The 27977-nt window shown below is 45.2% G+C and overlaps 1 protein-coding gene across 5 annotated transcripts in view; it reads right to left on the reverse strand.

Annotated features, from left to right (window-relative positions):
• Window positions 1-279: 279 nt before the first annotated feature.
• Window positions 280-27977, reverse strand: part of RUBCN (rubicon autophagy regulator) — a 61395-nt gene continuing 33697 nt past the window's right edge. The window contains exons 4-21 of one of the 5 annotated variants that reach the window (XM_034999953.1): window positions 26746-26905; window positions 26018-26124; window positions 24623-24779; window positions 23449-23982; window positions 19934-20029; window positions 19114-19229; window positions 18184-18394; window positions 17580-17684; window positions 14968-15042; window positions 8960-9020; window positions 8086-8218; window positions 7063-7208; window positions 6409-6473; window positions 5705-5943; window positions 5058-5119; window positions 4445-4598; window positions 3288-3381; window positions 280-3064 (exon numbers count right to left, since the gene is read on the reverse strand). In XM_034999953.1, coding sequence (XP_034855844.1) covers window positions 2886-3064; window positions 3288-3381; window positions 4445-4598; window positions 5058-5119; window positions 5705-5943; window positions 6409-6473; window positions 7063-7208; window positions 8086-8218; window positions 8960-9020; window positions 14968-15042; window positions 17580-17684; window positions 18184-18394; window positions 19114-19229; window positions 19934-20029; window positions 23449-23982; window positions 24623-24779; window positions 26018-26124; window positions 26746-26905 — 2694 coding nt within the window. In that variant the 3' untranslated portion in view covers window positions 280-2885. The remainder of the gene's footprint in view (window positions 3065-3287; window positions 3382-4444; window positions 4599-5057; window positions 5120-5704; window positions 5944-6408; window positions 6474-7062; window positions 7209-8085; window positions 8219-8959; window positions 9021-14967; window positions 15043-17579; window positions 17685-18183; window positions 18395-19113; window positions 19230-19933; window positions 20030-23448; window positions 23983-24622; window positions 24780-26017; window positions 26125-26745; window positions 26906-27977) is intronic. The other 4 variants (XM_034999954.1, XM_034999957.1, XM_034999955.1 and 1 more) reach the window with 4 other exon arrangements.

Below are 27977 nucleotides of genomic sequence, written 5' to 3' on the forward strand. Positions count from 1 at the left end.
ATTCACATGAAGAGGATGGGTAGGGGGCACTGGTAATGACCAGCGCCCATATCTTTGATAGATGAAGAAACAGAAATCCAGAGAAGCAAAGTGATCTGCTCAAGGTCACACAGCAAGTCAGTGACAACACATTCTCACACCCATTTTTCCTGACTTGGAAAGTCCAGTTTTCTTTGCATTATAATTCAGAAACCTCCTGAATTTTCATACATGCCTGCTTTACAGTGGACACTCAATACCATTTCCTGATAGTCAAGGCAGACAAATAAAAGGCAGGAATTTCATTTCCTTAGTTTATTAAAGATGACAATAAACTGTTGGGCTATGTATGAATTACAGCGAGTAGAAATCCAGTTCAGAACACGAGTTGTACACAAACAGAACATCTCTCTTTAGACTCTTGCTCCTTTTATGTTAATTCAACAAAAGCTCTAAAGCCTTGGCAGAGAAAGTCAACAACAGCCTCATTTAAGTGGAAAATATCTGCCTTCCACTCTTCTGCTATGTCTTGAACCTTGTCTCTACCTTGTAAGCAAACTTTTAACCTTTTTCCCTTTATTTATAAAAAAGAACACTTCTTCCCTCCCTTTTCATTCAGAAGGAAAGCTCTTCAGTGCATTCAAAGCTTTTCCCCACAACAGCAGGGGGTTTTTAGATACCGCTGTAAGTTGCAAAGTGCTTTCAAACATCCCATACTCTTTCCTCTCAAATAAATAAATAAATGGGTATTTGGATAGTGATGACAGCAGAGTGTCAGGGTCACTAAAACAGATACGCAATCTAAGGAGATGGAATGGGGAAGGTAGAGAAAAATAAGTGAAAAACCAGGAGCATGTGAGATTGTTGAGCTCAACTTTGGAAACTGCCAGCATTTTCCATCCTTTGGTCCTCTGCTAATACAAAACAGGCAGGACAATAATGACAGTGCATCTCTCCTCCAGTGTAGTGACTTAAGAGTAAGGAGCTAGATGTGTAATTTATACCAAAACTGGACACAGCTCACCATTTTTTTACAAACCCCTGAACCCGAATCGGAGGCCTAACCCTTAGTAAGACTTGAGTTGTGTGGGGCCAACGGAGGACAACGGGGCTCCTAGTTAGCCCCTCAAAACCGGGCTGGGCTGGAGGCCTTGGCTTTCAGAGCCTCCCCCACGAACTAAAGGGAGAACAGCCTCAGGGTCTTCCGGCCTGATCCTAAGTCTGAGGCAGAGAGACCAGCGCTGTGGGTCACTTCCTCCCTGCTCCCTCCGGCCCAGGTGAAGCCTCAGCTCTGGCCATTACTTTACTGCCCCTTCTACTTCCTGTGAGACTCCTGGTGGCCTCCAGCTCAGCCACTCATCAGCTTCCACTGACCATGTGCTACTTTCTGTTCAGCTTCTTGGGGCAGCGTCCACAGCAAGTTTTTTCTACTAGCAACCAATTATGGAAACATACGTATATAAGAAGTCAGTCCCAGAAAAAAAGTGCTGTGGGCTCTTGTTCACAGAGCTGCCAGCCCTCAGAACAGCACCCCCGGCCAGTGTTCTAGGTAGGGGTCAGGGGCCACAGCAACGTAAAGAACACCACAAACATATTGACGGTCCCATCAAAATGCACATTTTAAGAAAAGGTATGTGTGTGTTAAAATTAGTAACATGAAAAGAAGGAACATATGGATATTACCAGGCTACAGAGTTCAGTGCGTTAATAGGCATAAAGGCTCTTGTTATCCCAAGAACACAGGAACATTCACACTCACACTCACGCCCACAAATGGCCAAGTTCTCTAACCCCACTAATAGCAGACATCTCCCTGCCCCCACACTGACTTTAACAAAAGAAACTAAGGCAAGAGTTCAGCCACCAGGGAGGGTCCCAGCTATGTTGCAGGAAGGGGATGAGAATGGAGTAGGCCCGTAATTTCACTCAGAACCAAAATGACCATCTAACAGAGGACACAGTGGCAAGGGACCCACAAATCAGATAGCAGATGGAGTTTCTGTCTGCAGCTTAGGATGGCATCAGGAACTTGCCCGGGCTTGGAAGATCATACCTGCACCAGAGCTAGGTTGACTAAAGGAGACCTCATCGCGTAAGAGGAGGCCAACAACTCCTCCGATCGAATAAATGCCCTCGAAACAACAGAGTGGCAGCCTCACTGATGCTTGCTAGAAGGCTACGAAGGGGCCTGGCTTAAGTGTCAGTGCTGTTTCGTTGCTTCAAGCCCACCACGGTAAAGAAAGTCAGTCTGTGACATCATCGACGCCTAGACTATTTCAAACAAGGAGGTCATGGTGGCCTCCTTGAGGTCTCTGAGGATTCCAGGTAAGAATGCTGTTTTTACGGCCTCAAAAATTACCTATGTAAGCTGGACAGAATGCCCACGATGTAGTCCCATTCCCTGCTGCTTCTCCTCCGGGCCCAGTCTGACTCTATTCCAAGGCAGAGAGAGAAAACTCCATCCTCCTATTTCAGCAGCAAAGGAGAAGTGAGTTGGCTGGGAAAGGCCTGACACAGAAGCTCCAGAACTAAAACAAAATGAAACTGGAAATGATACTTGAAATGCAGCTGAAGCCAGATCTGGTCAAAGTACAGAAGGCCATGGATGTCAGAAGAATTGGGTCTCACCATCCATTCCCCTGGCAGAGGCACTAGAAGTTTCACATAAGGACTCACGTGTCAGTTCTGATGAAAATGCCCGGTACCTACAAATTGTCACAACAGACTGGACCCCACCAACCTAATGAAGGTTGATTTACATGGACGTTAGACAAGTCATTAAAAAAAAAATAATAAGGATAATAATTAGAGAAAAAAAAACAAGTGGGGAAAGTCCTTAAAAGGGTGGCTCAGTTCTGCATTACATGTGACCCTGGCCCCTGGAAAGAGGGCTTAATGTGCTTTCTTCAGGTGGCCTCCAGGACGGTGGCCTCTACGGCCAGGGCTTCCATGGGCTCCTCCTCGTAGTCTGACATGTAAGACTCCAGGCTCTGTTTGGCCAGCAATTCCCGCCGGGCCTGCAGCCGCTCACACCGGGGACAGCTTCCAGACTTGAAACAAGCTTTATGGTAACACGCTTTACACTCTATTCAGGTTGGGAAGAGAACAGAGAACAATCTGCATTATCTCAAGCTGGAAGTAAGTCACTGCCACAGCCCCTGCTCGCCACCAAGGCTTGGTGAGCCCGGGCTGAAAATAGGGAGTTGCTGAGTCAAACTCAACTCCTGTTAACAGGGAAGGCTAAGGGAAATAAATTAGCGTTGGCTTCAGTCTTGTTTGCCCACTCCACACTTGGCACCAGTTCTTACCTTCACAGGTCCGGCACTTATGCAGCTCAAAAGGAAAGATGATGTCATCCTCATTCTGACAGAACTCACAGATGAAGCCCTTGGCTTGGCAGAGCTGGGGAGGAAAGAGACAGGCAGCAAAATCAGGGGCAGCATACCAGGAACCAGCACCAGGGGATGAACACAAGTGAGGAAAGGAGCAAAATATAAATAAGACTTGAGTGGGCTCTCAGGGGTTCTCACGCCTTCTGGGAAGAGAGCCAGCTGGACTTGGGAGCATGAGAGCCAAACTGAGGCCAGGACTGGGCAGTGTGAGACAGAGCTTTAAGGGGGGTACAAGAGGGTTTGAGAAACTCCAACCACAAGAATGGTTTGCGATGCAGAGATGAAAAGGAAGGAATGGTGCCACGAAGGGCTTCCTAAAGTCAAAATTCCAGTGTGGGTGATGCTTCTATTTTGAAATAGGAACCACAGCCAATTAAGATAAAATGTGAAGACAAGGGTATTTCTCCAAAATAACACCCGGCCTTGAATGAGGTTAGAGCGAAGCCTTTCTGATCTCTACATATGCCCTGTTTTAAGCTCTAATTCTGGGATTGTCACAGGAACACAAACTGGGCATATTCTAAGATGCAAAATTCTAAAAATGGAACTTCTGAATTTCTGGCACATTGGGTTTATCAAGGACGATAATCACTTGCATCTATAGAACGAAGCTTACAAAATGCTTTCACATAAATTATTTCATCGATTCACAAAAATCCTGAGAGGAAAGGATAAGAAATTATCTTCGTTTTAGAGATAAGAAAATTGAGACTTACTGCAGAGAGGGCAAAGTATTTCCTTTGGTCACACAATTGAAAACAGTAAAGCAGAGGCCCTCCCCAGATTCTAACTCAGGGTTCTTCTCGCACAGCAGGACAATTCTATACTGAAGGTCTGCTCAGTCCTGCCCGTTACCCGGAGCTATGCCAGCACCACATCCTCTTCAAATTCCAGGTTCTTCACACCTGAATGATTTCGCCGTTCAGCAACCCAGGGAAGAGCAATCCTGCCCGGTCTGTGTCACAGTGCTGACAGACCATGTCAACTTCCTGGAACTGCACAGCAAGAACCCGGGTCCACCCCACTCTCCATATCCCTGAGCCCAGTCCCATGCTAAAGGGAGATCGTCTCACCATGCATCGCTCTACGTGGGTAGCCCCTGCCCTGGTGAGCTCAGCAAGCCGGGGCCCCAACTCCCCCTTCCTGGTTGCAGTCAAGTCATTCAGGGAGTACAGGTGGAGATCCTCGGTCAGGTGGCCTGGAACTGTGTCAAAGGAATCCAGAAGTCTACAGGAAGTGAGGGGAAGTAAGCAGGTGCAGAAAATGAACATTTTACGTGGCACATCAAAACAGAAGCATCTCTATCCGGAAGCAGGACAGGGAAGAGAAGGGTCCCAGGCAGAGGCAATGAGGGTGGGCAACACTCAGCCAGCCTAGGTGGTCCAGACCACCCCAGACCCTCCACACTACTAGGTGCCTGGAGAGGAGAAGTGACTTTTATGCCCTTCTGCACAGTGATTCATGCCAGCTTGCAAAGAGTGGGAGGTCTGCCCTGGGTAGAATAACCAGAGATTGGGTACTGCTCTGTAACTGTGTTACTGCTGCAGGCTTTTCGTTTACCATTTCTGGAGTTTTCTGCAAATCTCTCTACTTTCCCTCTTCACATAATAAGGGACAACTGCTGGGGCATGTCTCTTTCAGAGACATAACCCAGCAAGAGGCCTCTGGCCTCCACACAAGACTTACTCTTTGGCCAGTCGGCATGTCTTGAACATGTTCTTCATGTGATACAGCTGGATCCGCAGCAGCTGAAGAGGAAGACGTTGTGATGGTTGAGTGGGGGGTAGTAAGAGCAGGTATGAAGAGGAGAGAAAAAACCATTAGAATGACCAGTACCCTTATACCGTGGGGGTCCAGAAGCTTTGCATGCAGCAGCCAGAGCCAAACTGTTCTCTACATCCATAACTCAACAACTTGCTTTAAAATGACCTCCCGTCAAGAAGGGCCCCTCTGCTAGGCTGGGCTCCCCAATCACATACACAGCTGAGCGCCACTGAGAAATCCAGCATTTGAATCTCTCCCCGCCCCCACCCCCATACGCCCTTTTCCCTGCAGCATACGTTCAGTGCAGGGAGAACTCCTGGTTTTGTCACTGAGTGCCATCTACGGCTTCAGAGCTGCCGTTGTCATGTCTGAGGCTCTAACTAGACAGACAGGTGGGAAAGGGCAGGAGCCTGAGAAAGTACGCAGAGGAGGCACAAGTGAGGAGACTGTGAGAGCTCTGACATGATGACAGAGAGGACTGTGGTGATGCTGGCAACGCCTGTATGAACAGAGGCAGGGGATGAGGGATGAGGAGGGGAATCTGGGATGTGGCCTTTCAAGGCTCTTACCCGGACTTGATTGAGCAGCTTGACCTTCCTATAGAGGGCACTGTTGATGTCCTGCACATTGAAGAGAGGATCGTTCCAGATCTTAATAAGCAGGTCCTTGGAGAAATTGCTGACATAGTACTTGCTGAAGTCCCACTTGCGCAGAACCCGGCTGGGGATGACCATCTGGGCATTTTCATGGCAGCACTGACAGAAGTACTTGCCCAAGTACTCACAGTACCGCAGCCGCTTAATATAATCTGGAAAACCAGAAAGTCATAGGTCAGATGTGGCTTTCCCATCTACAAGCCAGTGAGGCAGCCCTCTGGTTCCTTTTCAAAGAGCAGGAAGAGATGGCCACCCAGCTCCTTCCACCTCTGTATGAGCTCCCAAAGCTAGCAGAAACCCATGGAGTGGGGCCTGTGGTTTCTGTGTCCCCCTCCGAAGGCCACTGAGGAAGCAAACTTTGCCAGAGATGGTGAGATCCGACTTCCAAGAACCTGGCTTCTTCATTACACAATACTGGTAACGTGCCCCCAGAAATAACTTCCCTCTGATTGCCAGTGATCTTGCCTAGCCCTACCTTCCAGGTCCAGGCCCCTTCTTTCCCCTTCCCAGTTCTGCTCTGTCACCTCCTCTCACTACCTCTCTGACCAGCCCCTCTCCCGAGTGTGTGAGACGGTTCAGCCGCTGGAGGCAGCATGGGGGTGGGAGAAGATGCTCACCAGGGTCAGTCCGAATGCCACACCCAGCACAGCGGTAATTCTGCTTGGCCACCGCGATCTTCCTCCTGAGGCGGGGGGAAGGAGGGGGTTTTGGCAGATACCAGCTACATGAGGCCTCTGCCATGTAAGGACAAGGAGGCAAACATAGGGTTCCTGTTCAGTATAGGAAGGGGGGGTAGCTCACCTATTGCGTTTTAGGAGTTGGACCAAACGAACCCATTGGGAGAACCAATTCAAACTGAGGATTACTAGATTAAAATTTAGATCTAGGCAGGGACAGCCCCCAGTAATGAACCATACTCTCTGTACAAATGTAAGAGATGAGAAATAGGACAGAGGAAAGAACAAGAGGAAAGAAAAGCAACCATCCATCTTAAGAGAGGAAAAACCAGAAAGCTCACAAACTACTGGGAGGAAGGCAATAATTGGGAAGGCCAGTGATAAAAGACCTCATTTCTGGTTAGCTCTGGGAAGCAATAGGAGGAGCAGGAGTTAAGACTTGTGACCAGACGGGTGATCCCCTCTCTCTGCCATTAAGTGAACAGAATTGTGTGGGAGCTAGAGGTGGAGGCAGAGACAAGAAGGTGAGGAGACAGCCCCGACAACCCAGAGGATGTATCCGTTTCCCAAAGGACACAAACACTGCCTACTCACGTTGGGGCTGGATGAACATTAAAAATGATCTGAGGCCGGGGTGGGGCCCACTCCAAGTTGCCACGAACACGAATCCGCAGCTTGTAGATGTCAGCGTGCTGCCCGTCATCTGGTGAGATGGGCAGTGAGTCAGGGATGGGCAGGAGCTGCAGGAGAAAAGCACAGGGGGATCTAACACAGATAGTCTGGGGGAACACATACTTGACCCTTTGACCATCACAGAAACACAGTTAATGAAAGACGTTTCAAGAACACCTCAGGTAAAAGCTTTGAGGAAACCTGGCCCTCAAAACAAACCACTAAGGCACCAGGCTACTAGAAGTGAGGGCCTTGTGTTCCAAGAAGCAAAAGGAACAGAAACAGCATTTCAGTGTGGTGGCAACCATTGCTGATGCTGTCCCTGAACCCACCCCAGGGCCCTTATTATGCTACATGCAGCTGTAGAGCAAAGAAGAATATGAACAGTTCACTTTTTCACAGTGTCTCAAAGGTGGTCACAATACAGGACTTCCACCTCTGGGTCTAGTAAGCAGTCATGTGGAATAAGGAGAATGACGGAGTCATTATCTCCTGTTTTGACCATTGCTAGGGAAAACCCAGGCAAGCATGTATTCATGCATTCATTCATTCATTTAACACATTTGTAACGAATGGCTTCTATGTGTAAGGAAGGAAACATATACACTCATTCTAGATGGGGGACATGTGACAAAGGAGAACAGCATCAGAAAGGCTCACAGCCTCCTGGGGCTGGACAACAGGTGGAGAAAAAGTGCTGAAGAGGGGTGCCTGGGTGGCTCAGTCAGTTAAGCATCTGCCTTCGGCTCAGGTCATAATCCCAGGGTCCTGGGATCGAGTCTCACATCAGGCTCCCTGCTCAGCAGGGAGTCTGCTTCTCCCTCTCCCTCTGCCTGCCACTCCCCCTGTTTGTTCTCTCTCTCTCTCTCTCTCTCTCTCTCTCGGTCAAATAAATAAAATCTTTAAAAAAAAAAAAAAGAAAAGAAAAAAGCTGACGAAATCTACCTTCTGAGGGGCATCATGCTCTGGAACCAGCCATTCTAGCTCTGAGGCAGCTGGGAGCTGCATGCCTTCGAACTGCTTCAGGAGTCCCATGGCCACTGCCTCCGCAGATGTGGAGTGAAGGAAGCAGTGAGAGCTGGAAAGGAGATTCAAGGAAGGCTGAGCGCAGAGAAAAGACAGGAAGATGGGAGCCTTCCCTCCAGGATCTGATATTATACCCTGTGACTTCTGGGCTGAGAACACTCGCAGCACCCCTGGTCAGCTTGGCTTCTTTCCTCATCATCTTCAGACACACGCAGGGAGGAAAATATATTGATCTTATGGTCTGAAGACTTGGGCTCAAATCCCACTTAATAGCATTACATGGCACTGCTAGTTAGGGATTCTGTATCACTTCCCTTCTCTGAGCTTCAGTTTCTTTAACTGCAAAATGGGGGTTATAATAGCTGTTTACAAAATAAATGGAGTAAAACTGTCTTGTGAACAATAAAGGACTATTTGCTGCTCCCAAACGAGCTATTATTTCCCCTAGTTGGATCTACGATGTGAAATCGGTTCAATTAGATTTCATAATCAGAAATCATGATCACTGTTCTCTCTTTTGGGACCTGATCTTCTGGGGGCCTCTGGTATCAGAGTCAGCAGAGAAGGAACAATCCATACTGTGAGCTTTGCCTCCACCAGAGCCCACCCCGTTTAAACCAACGATTCCGGGGTCTTGCCACCATCAGGCAGGCCCATCACTTTAACTTTAACCTTGTCTCTTTGTGAATGTGGATGTTTCATCTATGGCCTTTCCCATCCAAATGCCAAGAACTAGGTTTGTTTCTCCACATACCCAAGGTTTTATTGAAAAAAAAAAAAAAAAAGTACTTACAAGGACTGGGAGGAAGTGAAGGATTTGCTGTTTGAGGCTGTGCTCCTTCTGATATCAGCATCTAAATGGAAACCAGAGATAAGGGGAGCAGGAAAGGGGAAGGGAGGAGGTGAGGGATAATAATGGAAACCATTCCAAGCTTTTGCCAGCTCAGCACTCAGGGTAGCAACTACAAGTTACATTCTATGCAGGATAAGGAGCAGAGACCAGCTGAAGCTCTACACATAATTTATAGTTTGGCTCTGTTCAAGCCACAATGAGGCTGAATTAGTGACATTATACACAGCACGGAGACGGTCAAAATGGCTACAAATCCACGTGGGAACACAAACTCAGATTTGGTGCAAAAAGTGAATGAGAAAAGGAAGCATCCTAAGGCACACAGGGACACACCCTCTATCAAGCAGAAACACAAAAAAATTACTCCAATCTCTCCCTCGTTCTCGAAATCTCAAGCCCTCTTAAATGATAAACTCTCAGAGGTAAGAACTCTTGTCTAGTTGGTTTTTTGTATTAAAATCAGACTTAACACAGAACTTGGATCACGGAGGTAACTCATTAAAATGTTATGTGGAACTGGAGCTTTGCTTCTAACACCTGACTACTATTGCTATTGCTTCTGAATGTGAAAAGTCTTCTATATCCTTATAAAAGCTTCATGGAAAGATTTCCTGTCTGTCTGGTGGAACGGGAAAGAACAGAACTTTTCTATGACTTGGCAGCTCCCTGGAGATGCCTGGTAAGCAACAAATGTTCATGGAGATACTCAACATGATCTTTTCTATAGAATTCTCACGCATAATTACAGGAAACTATGGCAGACTTTCCAAAGCCTATTTCTGCTAAAGGATTTTGAAGAGGATTTCTGATAATGATATGCCAGAACCTTCAAAGACCTGATCTTCCCAAATATGTTTGATGGGGAAAATGTGAAATAGAGCACTCATGTTCAAGAAAGGCAGACAGAGTGTATTCAAGTCATGAAAACAAGGCTGTTGTGATAAGTCTCATCCCTCATTTCCTTTGATGCCCACTGAAAAGACATTCCTTTCCTAATTAAAGCTACACAATGATCAATCTACTGCATCTGAGCCCCTCAACAGAGCACTAAAGCTTACATGACATCACTTGGCAATTGGCCATAAGTAGCTCAATTGTTCTTCACGCTTCCTCTGTATATTTTTGTATGTGCCACTAGATCATAAAATCTCCTTGTGAGGAAATGAGAGCATGTCTAATTCTTCTGCTTGGCCCAAAATACTTAATACAGGGCTCTGTGTATTCAAATAATATTCCTAACAAATCAATGTTTTCAAAGCTATATACGCAAGAGAACAGAATAGATACCTGTCAATGAATTTTCATATGCTCTCTAAGCACAGAAAAATTTAAGACAGCAACAAAATTTTTGCCTAGTAAATAGCAAATTCTATTTTATTTAACAAAAGTTCGCATATATCACATTTTCTGTCTGAATTTGTACCACCAAAATCCAGATCTTAATACATTATTGCCTATTCCATTCTAAATAGTACCAGTGAAGAAAAAAAAATTCTAGGCAATAGTAGACCTTCACAGACCATTTGGTTTGTAGCATTTATATGAATAACACTTATACTGCCTTGGATTTGTATATAAGTCTTGTCTTGCCCTTATAACCCTGTTTTGTACATAATAGGTTTTCAGAAAATATTTCCTAAATAAACGATTAACTGGCTAAAAGCAAAAAGCAAATACCAGCCTGTTGGGAGTGATAGAAAAAAAATGAGAAAATCTTAGACAGATATCCTTGAATAAAGAGCTAACCAATGTTGCTACTGTAGGCCCAGGCTATTAAAGAAAATCCTGCACATCAGAGAGAAGTGGTGATAATTCATGGTTGCTAAGGAAACCGTTGTCTTCAAAAAACTATTTAGTAGTTCTTCAACCTCATGGAGAAGTCATTTTCTCTTTGAGAGAAAAAAAAAAAATCATTCTCTGCTCTTTGGAAAACATAGTCCAGTCATATTTACCATGTTTTCTCTTTTTTTACCAGAGGTGCGATGACTTCCTTGCTAATTGTGAATACTTCCAAGAGTGTGGAGGACCACACAGTTTTGGCTGTGACGATCTCACCCTGGGAGCAGAGAGGGAAAAGCAGCACCTGATATCGAAAGAGACATGCCACCTGACACTGGCCAAGTACAGTGAAGGCCCTGTGGGTACTGGGCCTCTTCTGCATTCTGCTGACTCTCCGGTCAGTTCAAGCATATAATTAAGTTAATGTGGTTGGAATACTAGTTGAGAATCTGGATAAAAGTAGACCAGGGTCTAAGACAAAAATTAGAGTAAAGAGAGAGGAGGAGGCCATTCAGTTGGATGGAAGTTAACATCATTGTGAAACTTTTAATTGATTCTTTGGCAAGTTATTTTTTCCTAAGAGAACTGATTTCAAATGCTTCTGATGCTTTAGATGAGGCTATCACTACTGACTGAAAATAATTCAAAAATAAAACAAAACAAAACAAAAATTTAAAAAATGACATGCTGTAAGAAGAATTTTTGCATGTCCAGGCACTGGTATTGGGATGATCAGGGAAGAACTGGTTAAGATCTCGGTACCATAGCAAAATCTGCAAATTTAAACAAAGTGAGGCACAGGAAGAGAGTCGACTTCAGAATTTACTGACCAGTTTGACACTGGGTTTCCTTCCTGCTTTCCTTCTAGCAGATAAGGTGATACCCAACACATTTGGAGATCTAACTCCAGTGAATTTTCTGTAACTGCTGACTAGAGAGGAAACATTTTTAAATGGAGAATCACAATTACTCTGCTTTTTAAAAAAGAAAAAAAATTATATAAAAGGGCAGTGTGGGGAGAATCAACTGATTACCTTGAACTGGACATAATTTAAACCCTTGTCAGAAAACACAGTTTATGAACTTCTGTCTTTATGTATTATCCCAGTTATCAATTTATTGCCTTTCAGCTCCAAACCTGCCCTTCTTTTTGTCTGCTCTATGATGATGGAGCCGGACTCATAAACAGTGGCCCTCTGCCAGACGGCACCATGTTAAGCTTTGTCAGTAGCGGGCACTGCAGGGACACTGGAGGAGGAAGGGGTTTCTCTTGCCGAGTCTGGAGTGCTCCTCTAGGCAGACTCCAGTATGTAGGGCATGTGACTTTCCCCTGAGGAAGCACACCTCCATGAAGGTGGCCTTTCAGCAGAGTACCACTAGCGGTACTTCTCATAAACAGCCTGCCCTGGCTCCTCCTGGGAAAGCTTCAGGCAAGTGCCACAGGCCTGGCACCTCCCAGGAACCACCTCCACCAGCAGCTCTTGTGTTCTGAGCATCTCAGCCCCTCCCTAGCGGCAGCCCCCGCCGGCGCCCCACAGAAGGGTTTCCTGACGCTGTCGGCATGGTTCCGCTCGTGGGCAGCATCCCCAGGCACTCTCTTAGGGCAGCTCTGCAGCCTTAGAGAACGTATCCAGCTCTAGTGAGCCAGGAGGTCTGGATCTCAGCCTTGGAGATGTGGCTATCTCCTACATTTGTTCCTTCCTGGGTGCTCTACCTCAGCCCCAGGGATGCTGACTGCTACCTATATCTGCTATTCCTGTATTCTTTAGAGTTCTTTTTACTCCTTATGAGCCAGTCTCCCATTACTTCAGTCCCCCATGACAGTTAATAATTCTTTATTTAAAATTTTCCCCATTCAAATTACTCTGTGGTTTCTGTTTCCTGATTGGACCACGACTAGACACATGTATGTAGAAGACTGAAATTCTAGAAGAATCACTAAAGGAAGATAAAGAACAATTGATAAAGCTGTGATAAAAGGGAAAGGAGGGGGGGAGAACAACAAAACCCTAAAGCTAAAGAAGCTGGAAAGACAATCTGCAATTGGGAGCTTACGAATGATCTCACACCAGTTTGGCAGATACCATCAGAAGGAACTGATGAAATAAAAGAAGCCAGACACAAAAGATCACATGTTGTATGATCCATTTATATGAAATGTCCAGAAAAGGCAAATCTATAGAGGCCAAAAGCAGGTTAGCAGTGGACTGGGACTCAAGGTGGGAACAGAAATCAACTGTAAATGGGCACAAGTAATCTTACTGGGATGATAAAAATGTTCTAAAACTAGATTATGGTGACAGTTGCACAACTTGGCAAATTTACTAAAAATTATTGAAAGGAGTAGGTGTTGATGAATACAAAGCTTTCTATGAATAAGCTTTCTGTGATCACAAGGTTTATATCTACTACTTTATTGCTAGGAGGAAGTAATTTTTAAATCCTTTTCCTTCAGAAACACTTCTGTTCCATATGGTCTACTCAATAAATCAGGATCTAAGAAATGTGACTACATTAAGAGGAGTATTATACTATGCAGAGTATTCATCATAGATGATGTTTAAACCCTTAAATTTTTCGAAGGGTGTTATAGATTTTAATGACCTTCCTCTGATAGTATTCTCAGAGGTTCTTCAAGAGCATAAATCACTTAAGATGATCAAAAAGACACACATCTGTAAACCTCTGGATATAATCAGAAGACCGCTAATGAGAAGTATAATGACACTCTTTAGAAAGAATTTTGTACCATTAATAAACCAGAAACAGAAAGCAATAAAGAAGTCTAGAGTAAAGAAAGATGAAATGTAAATTATACTTTCATAAATAAGAATCTATATGTAGAAAGAAGGTAAAACAAGCCACTACTTTTCTATAAAGATTTTATTTATTTGAGACAGAGAGAATGAGATAGAGAGAGCACGAGAGGGAGGAGGGTCAGAGGGAGAAGCAGACTCCCTGCCAAGCAGGGAGCCCGATGCGGGACTCGATCCCGGGACTCCAGGATCATGACCTGAGCCGAAGGCAGTCGCTTAACCGACTGAGCCACCCAGGCGCCCCAACAAGCCACTACTTTTGATAGAACTTGTTCTGATTGCTTTCCCTCTAACTCCCAAAACGTGCTAGGATTGTGGGTCACAAGAAAAAGCAGTTTTTTAGTTGAAAAATATTTCATATACATATATAAAATGTATAAATGTATAAAAATGTATAAAAAAATTTAAAGCTCCCAAAATGGGGGAAGAAAAGATGCCAGGAAGACCAAATAAAAGTCTGCCTTATGGTTAAGGCAAACTGAATATGCTCTGACAGACAAATGGCTGGCAGTCAATAAATGTACCCGCAAAAGGATTGTGGTTGTAAACACATAAGAAACCAGTTAAAAATGATAGGATAATTACATCTCAAGCAAGGGAAGATGATGTTAGAAAGAATTACAACTGTTCGGGAATAGAGAAAAAGGAACCTAAATACTTTTATTTCTTCAAATCTTTAGCTAATCTTACATAAGTATTTCAAATTCTAGGGGCTGATACCATTAACGGGTTAAAATGAACTGTTTAATAAAAAGTCCTGAGTTTTGCTGGTGTGTGTTTTAAAGCCACTTTGAGTAGAAAATTGCTACTTTCAGTTAACCCCATCTACAGAAAGCCTACTGGTTTGAATCATAAAGCAATTACTAAGGCCAAACAGTTGCAGCAGTAAATCCTAATGGCATACAAAATACCAAGAAGAGATAGCTTTCTGCAAACTGACCCTGCAAATTCAAAACTCTAAAGACACACTATGCTTTCACACCATTCTATCTGACTTCTGCGGTCTGAACGTGTAGCAGTAGCTTAGCGATTGGTTTGAACTAAAATCTCTTCACCTGACCATTGCTTTCTAAACTGTCTACTACCTCCATCAGCCACAATGACCACTCAGTCTATAAATATCACTGGAGGGAAGGGTCAACAAGGACAATCTCAGTGAAGAGGATTGTTGGGGGTCATATGAAGAAGAAAATGAGTATCTGAAATGTTCTTTGCTGGCTCAAGTCTGGTTTTTCCCAACTAGTTCTCTAAACGTTATACACAGGTGTCACAAGATACAGAATGTACAAAAGCTGATGCAAACATTCACACACATGCATGTATGAGCACACTCACACTTCCAACACAGGCTACCTGAAAACATCGAGGCCATTGACACTGAGAGTCCGTTCTTTGACATGTGAGTCAGGTTAGATCCTTCGCTACCATCTGTGATAATGATTATAAAAGGGGCCCTTTAGTATTCAGATAGGAAGTAAATTGATGAGAATGACAGTTCTATACCATATGTTCCTGGAATCAGGACTTGACTTTGCTCCAAAAGATGAACCGCTTTTAGGACGTTACATCCATAGGTAGGTACTCAATATGTCTTGGGACATAGTTATTGCTGCTTCCCCAAACCAGCCTGGCCTTAAAGATCTCAAAGGTAGTGGTTCTCCACGAGGGGAGATTTTGCACCCTTGTAGATATTTGGGTAAGAGGCTGAGGATGAAGCTAAACATTCTACAATGCATTGGACAGTCTGTTACAACAAAGAATTACCTGGCCTAGAGGTTGAGAAACCCTCCCCCTAAGGTCTTTTCCTTTAAGGATTTCCATCCTGAGCTGACTAGAGTTAGTTGACTTAAACAGCTCCTCTGGGGCCACAAATGCAACAACAGTTTCCCCTAGGAATGCATTTCATGCCACCGCCAGGCAGGCTATTTCAGATTTGGCTCCTTCCAGACTGAACAGCCTCCCCTGGCTCCTTGCTTTGCTGCAAGGAACACTTAGTAGTCAAGTGGACTGCTCTACACACAATGAAGCAGTGTTCTGAATTTACCTTAATATTACCCTCATGAAGTTCTGTTGATCCGAGAGATAGGGCGGAACCCTTTTATTTTCTTCTAATTTGAAGATCAAGTCAATCAGATTGTGGTATAATAAACGATAGTTGGTCTGTGCCTAGTTTTGGGCATAGAGCTCCTAAAACCTTTGTAGTTTCCAGAGTGATAGGACTGTCTTTTGTTATTCATAAAGAGTCCCTTTCTGTTATATCTGAGTCACCTAATGAGGTGATGCTTAGGGAGCATCCAGATAACTTCAGGATGGGGCTGGTTGCCAGAAGAAAAACCAACCACCAGATTAGAGGATTAGAATTTTTAGCCCCTCCCCCTATCACCCAAAAAGGGAGAGGGACTGCAGATTAAGTTCCATCACCAATGGCCAATGATTTAAGCACTCATGCCTACCTATGAAATGAAACCTTGATAAAACACTTATAATGGTGAGGTTTGGAGAGCTACCTGGTTGGTGAACATACTAACATACTGGCAGGATAGCCCACCCTGAGTGCATGGACACAGAGGTTCCTGGGCTCAGGAAACTTTGGGACCTTACCCTAAGTACCTCTTCATGTGACTGTTCATTTGTATCCTTTACAGTAAACGGTAATCTTAAGTGTAGTGTTTTCCTGAGTTCTGTAAGTCATTTTAGCAAATTATGGAATCTGAGTTGGGGGGGGGTCATGGGAACCCCCTGGATTTGTAGTTGGTTGGGGAGAAGAGCAGGTAAGCTGGTGACCCCATTTGTGGTTGACATCTCCAATGGGAGCATCCTGTGGTACTGAGCCCTTAACCTGTGGGGTCTATGCTAACTCCAGGAGTTAATGTCAGAATTGAATTGTCAAAATACGCAGTTGGTGTCAGAGAACTGGAGAAATGTTGTTGGAAAACCACATACAAACAAACCAAAAAAATGGGGTTTTAAGTGGCAATTATTGCCGTGAATAGAAATCAGATATATTAAAGAGAACAAAGAAGGAAGATGTCCTAGAGACCTGGAAAAATATGTGTAAAAATTGTATTTCTGAATGGGGAAGAAATCCAGCTAGCACCAGGTGTCGATTACTATTGGAGGTCTGTGCAGGTGAAAAGTGAATTACATCAGTTCTCTAGATTGATATAAACAGATCTGTAAGAAAAGATCTATTCATCATCATCTTACAATGGAGAATTACAAATACAATTCACCTCTATAAGAAAATAACTTGTGGGGAAAAGCTTATGTCCCAGAACTGCTTTTTGGTTTGTTTGCTGCACTGATGGGGACTTGAAGAAATCTACGATTTGCAGGAATGGATTAATCCATTAATCATGGGTTAACCTGATTTAACACAACTGCCTTCCCAGATTAGAGCCCCTCCCCTTCTCTGTGCATACGCTTACAACAACAACAACGACAACAAGGGTCTGTGATTCTGCTAAGCAAGTGAACACGGATAGAACAGAATAAAGCTCTACTTTGTAAACTTCATTTTTTTTTTCCTGTTTTGCTTTTCCCCCCAAATGACTCTTTTTGTCCTTTTCTCTTAGGATTATAACAAAGCTCCTTTGAAACAATTTTGAGTGTGTTATGGAACACAAGAGAATAGGATTCTAATTTCAAGCAGGTATGGGCCAGTCCTAGGCTGTGAGCAGGAGGAATTAGAGTGAAATCTAAGAGAAAGGTGCAACTGAGACCCATCCACGTGACTTCAGCAGCCATACCACTCTGAAGCACTTCCTTTCAGTGTTCTTTTCTGCTTAAATTTTACTAAAGGGGTTTTGTTTTTAGCAAGAGAGGCCGTCTCTTACAATTACTGACAACGTTCCAAAATGGACCATATTGAAGATTCTCTATACTTAGGGAAAGCTTCTCAGTCTATGACTTCAAACGGAAAGAAACAGGTAATGAAAGTGGCCTGAAATAGTGTCGCTCCTTACCTTGGATTTCAAATTCATCAACCTCGTCAGCAGAGCCAGAGTCAGAGAACTGTGTTGAATCACGTGAACTAAACTGGGAGCTGCTAGAAGTGACCCGAAAACCTGCTATGTTTAAAAAAAAAAAAAAAAAGAAAAAAAGAAAGGTAATAAGCAGGACAGAAAGAGGTCACCTACTCCTAGGGTCACAATGAAAGGGACCTAGTAGGACTTCAACAGCAAAGTAAACAGAACCTTGGCTTGGAGTGATGCTGGGGGAAATGGAAACTAGCTCTTCTTGCCGGTTGTTCCCCATTTTATTCACGAAATTTTGAAAGTTTCACATAAACAGAAGGTACTACTATCTGGGAAGTGACGCTGGAACCAGCAGTCTTAGTTCTCATGCCAGAAACCTATTTTTTGGAAGCTATTTCTGAGGGAGGAAATGGATGAACCCTAGGACTCTGGGTCTGGTAGGAAAAAAATTGGAACATAAAAAAATCTTTCTGACAACGGAGGAGCCCTTGGCTTCATCTCAAAGTGAGACAAAAAAGGAGGTACCCGAGGCACCAAGTCTTCTCCCGAAGCCCTGCAGAAGCGGAACTAAGGTGTTCGCAGCCCCACTCACTTCCGTGCTCAGCCTCCTGGTACCCAGGGAGCAGGTTCTTGGTGCGGATCTGCTGGCGACGCAGGCGGATCTTCTGCTTCAGTTCCTGGATCTCTCTATCGCTGTCTTCCTCCTCTTCTTCCTCCTCTTCTAGGCACTGGCTCATCATGTTGCACTTCATGAGCTCAATGGCAGCAATCAAGGACTCTGAGATGCTGAAGTGGGCGTTCTCCTGGGGGAAGGAGGGTACCAAAGAAGTTGACTCGCGAGGGGCTAGATGTGTTGAACCCCTCACTGATTGCCGGAAAGTAGAGCTACTAAGACATGCACTGCTTTCATTCAAAACACTCAGGGAAACGAACACTTCTGCTCTCAGAAAAGCTGATGGCCAAAAAAACTGTTCTACATCCTCTTTGCTCTCAAACCTGCCATGCCTGGTCTTCCTGTCCCACTTTCTACATAAAACTATGATAGAGAAGAAGTCCAGAATTTAATATCAGGGTCTTACCTGATACCTATAGGGATATACAGATACCCCTGTAGACAAAGCATTAAGGTAAATGTAAGCTCTAAATGCTACAGGGACATTATTTATTACATATCTGAGCCTTAGAACAAAGTATAGAAGTTGATTCTGGAAATAGCTTTTACCTAAGGTTCCAGGGTCAAGAAAACAATAATGATGTGGCTAAAAGGCAATATTTCCGTGCCCAAGGCAGCTTCTAACACAAAACCAGTAATATTTTGGACTCAGTGAGAAGATACTCCCTGAAAAGTTCTCTAGAGACTGAACTTGTTGAGCTTATCTTTACTCTGAACTTACTCTCACCCGTGGTCTTTGCTCATGTTCCTGCTGTGTACCCAAAACCTCTTTAGAACAAATGGCCCCACAGACCCTCAGGCCAGATGTCCCAACTCATGAGCTCTTCAGTAGCTGCTTAGATTCCTCACCTTTTCCAGGTCTGCACAGCTTCCAAAGTCTTGCTCAGACAGGTAGCTGATGAGGGACTGTCCTTCGGATGGTCTTCGGAACATGCCCTCCCCTGAGCACAGGTACTGACCGCCCTCTATGGGAAAACAGAATGTGGATGTGAAAAGCTCTGACTTGGAAAGGAAATCTGTAACAGACAATCTTCTTGAGAAGTCTGATGATTTTACCACTAGAGACACTCCCAAGTTCTCCCAGGTAACAGGTTGGAAAGAAGATGTCTACCTTCTAAAGGAATTTCTCTGAATCTCAGAATCCCTGAGTACTAAGCCTCTTGGTTAAAGAACAGGATAAATGAAGAGAGCCTAGAGACAATCCTTTCACCATCAAAATTTAAAGATGACATACTTGCCCTCCTACCCTACAAAAAAGGAAACAAAAAACCTGTGCTGAGAATCAGACAAGGGAACAAATAGCTTCCTCCTGTGGATGATTTCCATGTGTAGCTTATCTTCTGGTAATTCAGCCTCGACACTCAAAGGCTTCTTTTCAAGGTCCCTCTCACCCACTCAGAGAGCCATTCCATCTGGAGCGACAGACAGTCATGGTGATAACACCCACAGTGTAAGAGAGGGTGGCACCCCTAAGTCAGAAAGGAGCAAAAGAAATGGCGGGACTGTGTGATTTCTAGCATGGGGGCTGTAAATGATGAAAGGAAGGGTGAGACTGCACAGTGTGTACCCTCCACGGAGCCGACGTGAGCCAGACAGCTCAGAGCTTAGCAGGCACAAGGGGAGAGCAGAGGAAGGACACAGCTGCAGCCCTGGCCTTCCTAGTACTCACCATACTCCATGTACAGAGAGCTGGGTGTGCTGACTTCACTGCTTGGGCCAGAGTAGGGCAAGGGGCCTCTCAACTTCGACTTATCATTGCAGGATTCTAGTGTCAGTGACCACCAGGGAGTAAAAACACACATACGAGATGAGCAACACATACATTCCCAACTTTGGAGTTTCCACATTTAACTGCTCCCATTCCCAATGCCCTCCCAAGCAGGAGAGAGGTGGCACACCAACAGGGAACAGTCCAAGAATGCAGGAACACATGGAGGAAAGGAGATGGGGAGTCGGTATAGTCTGAGAGGAAAAGAGAAAACATGACCCAGAATGCAGCAACACAAAGGTGAAAAAGAATCAAATCAAAATGGGCTCATGAATTTAGTTCTTTTTTCTTCCATCTTCTTACCAAATGTTCTAAGAATATTGGCCAATTTCCATCCTCTTGACAAGAACCAATGTAGAAAACAGTCCTCACATGGTAAAACAAAGATAGGCACACTGAAACTTTTCTGATACCATGACACTGGGCTTTTAAACAATCTCAGAATGGTTACACTGAACCTGAAATGAACCTGAAATGTGTCATACCTACATATTTAACCTGCTTCTGAGTTAGGTGAAAAACAAAATAAAATCCAGCAATTTCCTTAAAAGAAGCATCAAGACAGTGCTCGAGAAGCCAAGGACGATGGCCCTATATCCAAAGGGCTCGGCCACAGGGCTCACACTCAGCCTTCCTGGAGATGGAAGGGAGAGGTTTCAAGAGAAGCCTGGCAAAGTAGGAAGTTTTCAAGGAACAGTGAGAGTTAGGAGTAGAGAAACAGCAGCAGGCAGGGCTCGCAGGAAATGAGAAACTGATAATTCTCCAAAGGAAAACACAAAATTCCCAGTGCTACCGAAGGAAGAGCAGGCAGAAAAGCAGGCGGGTGCCTGGGAAATGAGCAGGATGCTCGAGAGTGGATGACTGAGCGGCATCCAACCCATATCCCCCACACATGGTGCCAGCTTGTCAGCCGCTCCTCTCGTTAAAAAAAATGCTACTATGTGGTAAGAGATAACTTTGTGTTTTCCTTGGGTCTCCAAGATTTCTGCTGGTCCTGGCAGTGGGCTCTCCTCCTCACTACCGAACGACAGACAAACCAGCAGTCACCACGATGCCTTGGTAAGAAACTATGACTTGGAGGGGATCTTTGAGGTCCCCAGTCAAATTTAGCGTACAACACAAGCTCCAACACCAGCATAAAGGCCATCCACCCAGGTTTTGCTTCCTGAGCTAACTACCTCCTGACGCTGCCCATTCAAATGAACAGCTCTACTGCTTAGATTTCCTCACACTCACTTGAGTCTTCTTACAATTTCTCATCTCCTGAAGAATAACAATGCTCTTCCAAACAGTGGTCCTGTCAACTTCCTCCTCTTTAACCTTCCCTTTTCCAAGCGAACATACTCAGTGGCTTGCCCAGGAGGCCACAGCATTCAGGCCTCCCTCCCCAGTCAGTCGTGCAGACACACTCTACTACTAATACCGCCATGAACCCAGAACCGAACACAACATTTCATTTGAACACCACCATGAAAACCAAAGAAACAGACTTAAGTCACTAGAAAAAGCCTGTGAATGACTGGAATGGGGGTGGGATGGGACTTATAGAGGAAGGAAGTTAGGCGAAAGAAAAAGGAAACGGGACTCTGGGAGAGGCAGAAAACATGCATTCACATCCGAGACCACAGAAAGGGGAAAAAAATACATTCTGGTGTTAATTCAAGGAAAATAAAGTAATCCATAGTAAGTACTCAGTTATTAAAAAAAAAAAAAATTCTGCCACTGATTCATCATGATGCCTTAGACAAATAGTGGGCTTCGGTTTCACCTTTGGCCAAAACAGGATTGATAAATCTTGACTCTGCCTCCCAGAAGCTGTTGGGAGACTAAATGAGGCATCTGGAAGTCATGGGCAGAAAACACAGGATGCAAAATATCGGTGCCATTTTAGAGACAGGTCTAAGAATCGCAGCAGGATTAGCCAGCTTAGCCAGACTTGATTTGACACCAGAATGGAAAAGGAGGTTCTGAACTAAGCAAGATGGTCACAGAGAAGGAGGAGGCGGCAGACAGAAAGGACTGGCTCCCAAACCTGCAATGGGATCTTCAACTATAATGGTGATATTCCTGGGGCCTCCTGTACGTGGACAGACAGGTGCAGAGGAGAGTCCAAACAGAGGAAATGAGAATAGAGTGAGAAAAAGAGTGTCCTTTCATCTAGCAGAGGTGGGGACTTAACTCCCAGGAGGGAACCCCAGTGCTGAAGTACTCAACTACTAAACTGAGGTAGCTGACTCATACGAGAAGCTACACACGACCCCCTCTCCCTCAGACCCTTTTGCTTAGGTTTTCTCTGGCTCCCCTTTCCAACGCAGGTTACCGTGGTTTCTGGAATCCATGTGGATTCGAGAATGGGGGCAGGGAAGTTTTCCATGCTCAAAGACCAGTGGCCTGGACTACAGCAGACAGCAGGCCTGCAGCAGATGTGAAGTGAGGAGCTAACCCATGTACTCTTCACATCTAAGAAAGCTTGTGGGAAGACAGGCTTTGATTTGGAGATTTTTTTTTCCCTAGAGAGTTCCAATCAGGCAAACCACATCTTGAGTAGAAAACAGAAAAAAGTTTGTCACTCAGAAGTTTCAGATGAGGGCCTCAGCTCTCACCTTTCTAGAAATTACAATGAGAAATCAATGGCAGCTCCAGTTGCTGAAGGAAATCACCTTCTTTTCTTTTTTTTTTTTTTTAATGTTTTATATTTTATTTCTGGGGCTTTCCTACCCAGAACTGGCTTTGAGTGCAGAGATCCATGTTATACTTGCTGTTATGGAGGTTCTCCTACAAACGAAACCCAACCAAAGCCTGCCAGACACTAACAACCCATGACAGAAGATGGCAGGGAGATGGCAAAAGCAATGAGCCCCACCTCTCCCATGCCGAGGATGCCCTCTACTAGCAGCTGGGGTTTGTGTGAGGAAGGGCTCAGTGGCCAGGGCCTCCTTACCGGGCTGCCTGGCAACCTGAAGTAGTGATGCAGCAGTCAGTCCCCCCTACTGGTTTCCTAGGTCACATCATCCCACACTCATATATCCTAGTTTTAATGAGGAAACCCCAATATCACTTTGCCTCTCTCATACTGGTATTACACCTGACCACACTTGTCAGGAATCACAGAAAGGGGAGGAATTCAATGGGGTTATTTTCAAAGCTCATGAGTATTTCCCCTCTGTCTGAGAGAAACATTAAAAACTCAAACTGTGACTAGTCACACTATCCTCTGATGATAAGGAACTGCTGAAAGAATCCAAGAAAACATTTACTATTTGGCAATGTATAAAGGAACAAACATAAATACTCTCAGAGAGATTTCTTGGGTATTCATATTACACTGTAAGCTTCCCTCTTTCTTCATAAGCAGGATACCCCGTCAGGTCATCAGAAAAGTAACTTGCTAAGCTGGGGCTGGTGACTGTCATTACCTGGGGCTCCTCTGGAGGCAATGTTGGTATCTGAATGGGAGCGAGTATGGCTCTTCTTTGTTCCACCGGTGGCAGTGAGGGTCTGCCCCTCCGAGAAGCTGGACCTGCGAAGGCCGCTGGACAGCTGGCCCTGCCCGCCTCCGTCCTGCTCGCCTCGGGGAGAAGCAGCAGAAGCCGGCTTCTGTGAGCCGCTGGAGGAGAACGAGTTGGAGGTGCTGCTCTCAGCTCTGCTGCCGTGGCTCTGACAGCTGGCGGGCCGGCCTTGGGGGTCCCGGCTGCCGATGGCCAAGTACTCGGGCCCCTCGCTGGCATCACTGGGGGAGTCATTCTGGCTGCTGACCCAGGATGCTGCTAGCGGGCTGGTCAGGGTGCTAGAGCTCATCTCATCTGGGGCTGAGGGGGGATCCCTGGCTAATGCCGAGACTGGAAGCAGGGGGGCTTGGAAGGCTTGATCCTGTGCTGGTGAGACGTGCTCTCTGCTCTCTTGGGGTTTTCGGGGAGGGCCAGAGAGTGAAAAGGAAGTAGATCTTCTTTCTAGGGTATAAAAAGAGGAGAAAAAGGTGAGCTGGAAATCTTTGGTACCTATGAAGGGCTTCTCTACAACTAACGACCAAACTCCCTATCATTACTGGGTGCCCGGGACACATGGTATCACCTCAGAAAAGGTACGCCATGTGAAGTAAGCAAAAATTGCTTAGAAGCAGGTAAGCCGGGTAAGGTAAGGTAAGAGCGTGGGCTCTTGACACAGTGGCTTCATCACTTACTAGTATACATTTCTCATCTGTAAAATGAGCAATAATAACAACACCTACTGCATAGGACTGTTCTGAGGATCAAATGAATACGTATAAATTGATTATAACAGAGCCTGGCACATGGCAGACGCTCAGTAAGTGTTAACTATTATTATTCAAATGTCTTCTTGGCAATATGGATTAGGAATCCAGGCCAATCTAAAAACATCTCTCTCTCCTCTCTCACTTCCATGAGTCTGCTGAATTTTCTTAGGCTAGTTACTAGACAATTTTTTAAGATGTCCATTATTAAGACATAAAATTTGACGAACTGCACCAACCCATGGCTCTATCTATACCCTCCCGTGTGCACCCACAAAGTCCCCTACTTTCCAGGGCTGGGCATACATGTCATGACTACCCCCTTCCTGTCCCCATACCTGAGCCGTGGTTAGGGACGGACTGGTGGAGGCTAGAGAAGGACCCGAAGTAGGAATGCTGAGCATAGCTGGTTGAAGGGGTGTATGTGGATCCAGGCAGAGCTGTCAGGCTCTGGCTCTTGGTTACCAGCAGCGGGCTCTCATGCTTTCTGGCAAACTACAAAACAAACGTGTCAGAGCTGAGGACAGAGGACCTCAGAGGAGGAACATTCAGCACTACAGAAATGCTAGGAGAAGAGGACCTTTGGCAGCAGGCTTGGAACCGCAGCCAGGACCCGTAGATACGGCATACAGCTCTACTGCTCTATTAGAGCATACAATTTTGAAACCTTGAAGTCCTGTCATACACCACAGCTTCTGAAACTGGAATCCTAGGTGGGACACCAGGAGCGCTTTATCATAGAGGTAGTACAACAACGTTCTTAAGACTGTGCACATAGTCAGAAATCAGATAGATCAGTATTCATATTCGGACCCTACCACTTACAAACTTGGAGCAAGTGACTTAGCTACTCTGTCCCTCAGCTGGCTACCTTTATAAAACAAGACTGATGTCTACCTTACAGAGCTGTGAGAATTAAATGAGATGAGGCAGGTATTGTGCCTAGCACCAAGCCTGGCACATAGAAAGTATTTAATAGGTGGTAACTAAGAATCAAAATTTAAAAACCAAGAGAGATAGGGGATCTCTCCTGAAAAGGAGTAGGGACTGTGATTCCATTCTAGCTGAGGAACTGATATTAGTGATGGGGTGAATGAATTGGAGGGTTAACAATAAGCAATATCAAGCAACTAAATTTTCTTTATACTTCAAGGACGAAATGATCCTGTGTCACACTAGGTCATACTAGGTATGGCACTGTAAATCTTACTCCTGATTCAAAATCATCCTCTTCCCCCCAGCTTGTCAAGCCTACCCTTAAGGAAGAGCTTACTCAGACTATGGATTTTAAAAAGGGATTTTAAAAAACAGACACCTCCCAGGGTACCTGGGTGCTCAGTCTTTAAGCATCTGCCTTTGGCTCAGGTCATGATCCCAGGTCCTGGGATCGAGCCCAGCATCTGGCTCCCTGCTCAGCAGGAAGCCTGCTTCTCCCTGTCCCACTCCCTCTGCTTGTGTTCCCTCTCTCGCTGTGTCTCTCTCTGTCAAATAAATAAAATCTTAAAAAAAAAAAAAATAGACACCTCCCTCCTTAAATAGACCTTAAGCTTAGACTTTTTCCTTCAATAGGTACTTAATGGTACCTCCCCTTCTTCTCCAAGTATTTTTTCTTTTTTAATGAAAGCCTTTCAGTTCACAACTGCCTAAACAAAGAAACAGTGAGCTACCGAGGGTTATATCATGGTGAGGTCCGGGGGCCCAGCACAGACACAGATCATTCCTTGCCCCCTTACCATAGACGCATCGATCTGAGCCAGGAGGCGGGGGTTGTTCTGTTCCACCGCTTCCAGGCACTGGAGCATGGCCGTGACGTGGGCGTTGCTTAGCAGGAAAGCAGTATCTGGGGAGAGAAATGCTACAGCTGCGATGGAGCCCAACAGGGGGATCTTTGGCTTCCCTACACAGCCTGGGAGAGGCTCAGGGAAGGAAAGAGACAAAAAGTGAAAATGACGTGAGGAGAATCACGCCACTGCAGAGAGAAGAGGAAGGAGGGACATGTAAGTATAGGAGAGGCTAGGTAATGCGCAGTATAAAAGAGAAGCCGTGACAAGAGGCTTCAAAGTCACAGAGTCCCAGATTTGAATCCTGGCTGGAGGTGACTTGGCCTCCTTGGGCTCTGCTTCCCCGACTGGAAAACAGGGGTATTAATACCCGGCTCTCAGGGCTGTTGGGAAGAGTATATGTGTAAACAGCACATAACAGTGACTGGCACATAAGAAACTCTTAGTAAACGGTGGTTATTCTTGTCGGTTTGTACCCATGGGATTAGGGGAAGACCTGAGCATCAAGTTGGACCGTGTTTTACTCATAAAGGAGAAGACTGGACGCATGCTTCGGATTAGAATCTCTATGGCACCGAGTGGAAGTCTGCGGCGCTGGGGTGAGAGTCTATAAAGGGAGAGTAAAGTGGAAGAGATGAAGAATTACATGCAACAATCCTGGCTAAGTGACCTCCACGTACCTGTGTAGAACTTTCTGATATACTGCCTGTCCCCGAGCAGGGGCCGGAGCTGGGCGGAGAGACAGTGGCACTGCAAGCTGTGCTGCAGCCACAGCCCGGCAACGGCATGCTCGCTCACGCCGTCGGCGCGGCTCTCGCCATTCTCGTGCAGGCTGATGAACTGCGAGGCAAGGAGGCATGGGTCAAAACACGCATCCTGGTAAAGACCGCAAGACTGGTGCCTAAGGACCCAAGAACTAAATGGAGACCGGAAGAGGAGGCGATCAGAGGGGTTTTTTCCTCCAGGTGGCATCTAGAGGTTACTGAGGAAGGAGAGGGGAAGGGGGTTTAGGGGCCCCGCTGCTGGCCTAGACCACTGGAGAAGAACGAAGCAGCTAAGACCTGATAGGCAGCCCTAGGAGAGGACAACACTGACACCTTGGTCTCTTTATGTGCTGGCTCCAAAGAGACATCTAGCCTGCGGTACCAAGAGGAAGGATAAACTTGACCTCTTGGCTTCTCTCACAGAGTCCTCCATTTCGGTTGGTCTCCAGAAAACAATGCAACAAAAACCGGGGGGAAAGGATCTGGGAAGATGCCACCAAAGATTCTCCACCAAAGAGAAGCCATCTGAGCATCTCATTTTGGCTCTAGTCATAGCATTCTCTATTTGGAACCTCCTTCTACTTGGCTGTTTCTAAAAGCAAGGTCTCATAGGCAGCTTCTAAGAAGAAACAACTACAGCAATATAGTTTAGAAAAGGAAGTTAGTTGGAGGTGAAGGGGAGTGGTGGTAAGAAAAATTATGAGAGAAGGACAAAGAGTCTATGTAAGAAAACCACTGGGCTCTGGATTTTTCTCACAAAAAAGGCCAGCCTGACACCTTATGATTTGGTTTCCTGATCATTTAAAAACAAATTACTTTTCCTGACATCATTTCAGCAATGAACCTGGCAGTGGGTGGGATATACATGAAACAAAACTAGCTAGATATTGACAAGTATTGAAGACAGGTGATAGATATTTCAGGGTTCATTACACTATTCTCTTTAATTTTGTATATATTTGAAATCTTCCATAATGAAGAGTTAAATAAATAGATACATACATTTGGCAGTGACCGATCTGGAACTAGCTGTGTAACTTTGGCCAAGTCACTAACCTCCATGAGCTGTTTCCCTGACTGGAAATCAGAGGTACTATATTGAACTAATAAGCATCCAGTCCTACTTCTCCAACCACTTCAGGGAACCT

This window comes from Mirounga leonina, unplaced genomic scaffold (genome assembly GCF_011800145.1).
Source record: "Mirounga leonina isolate KUSES-001 unplaced genomic scaffold, KU_Mleo_1.0 Mir_115, whole genome shotgun sequence".
Lineage (NCBI taxonomy): Eukaryota > Metazoa > Chordata > Mammalia > Carnivora > Phocidae > Mirounga > Mirounga leonina.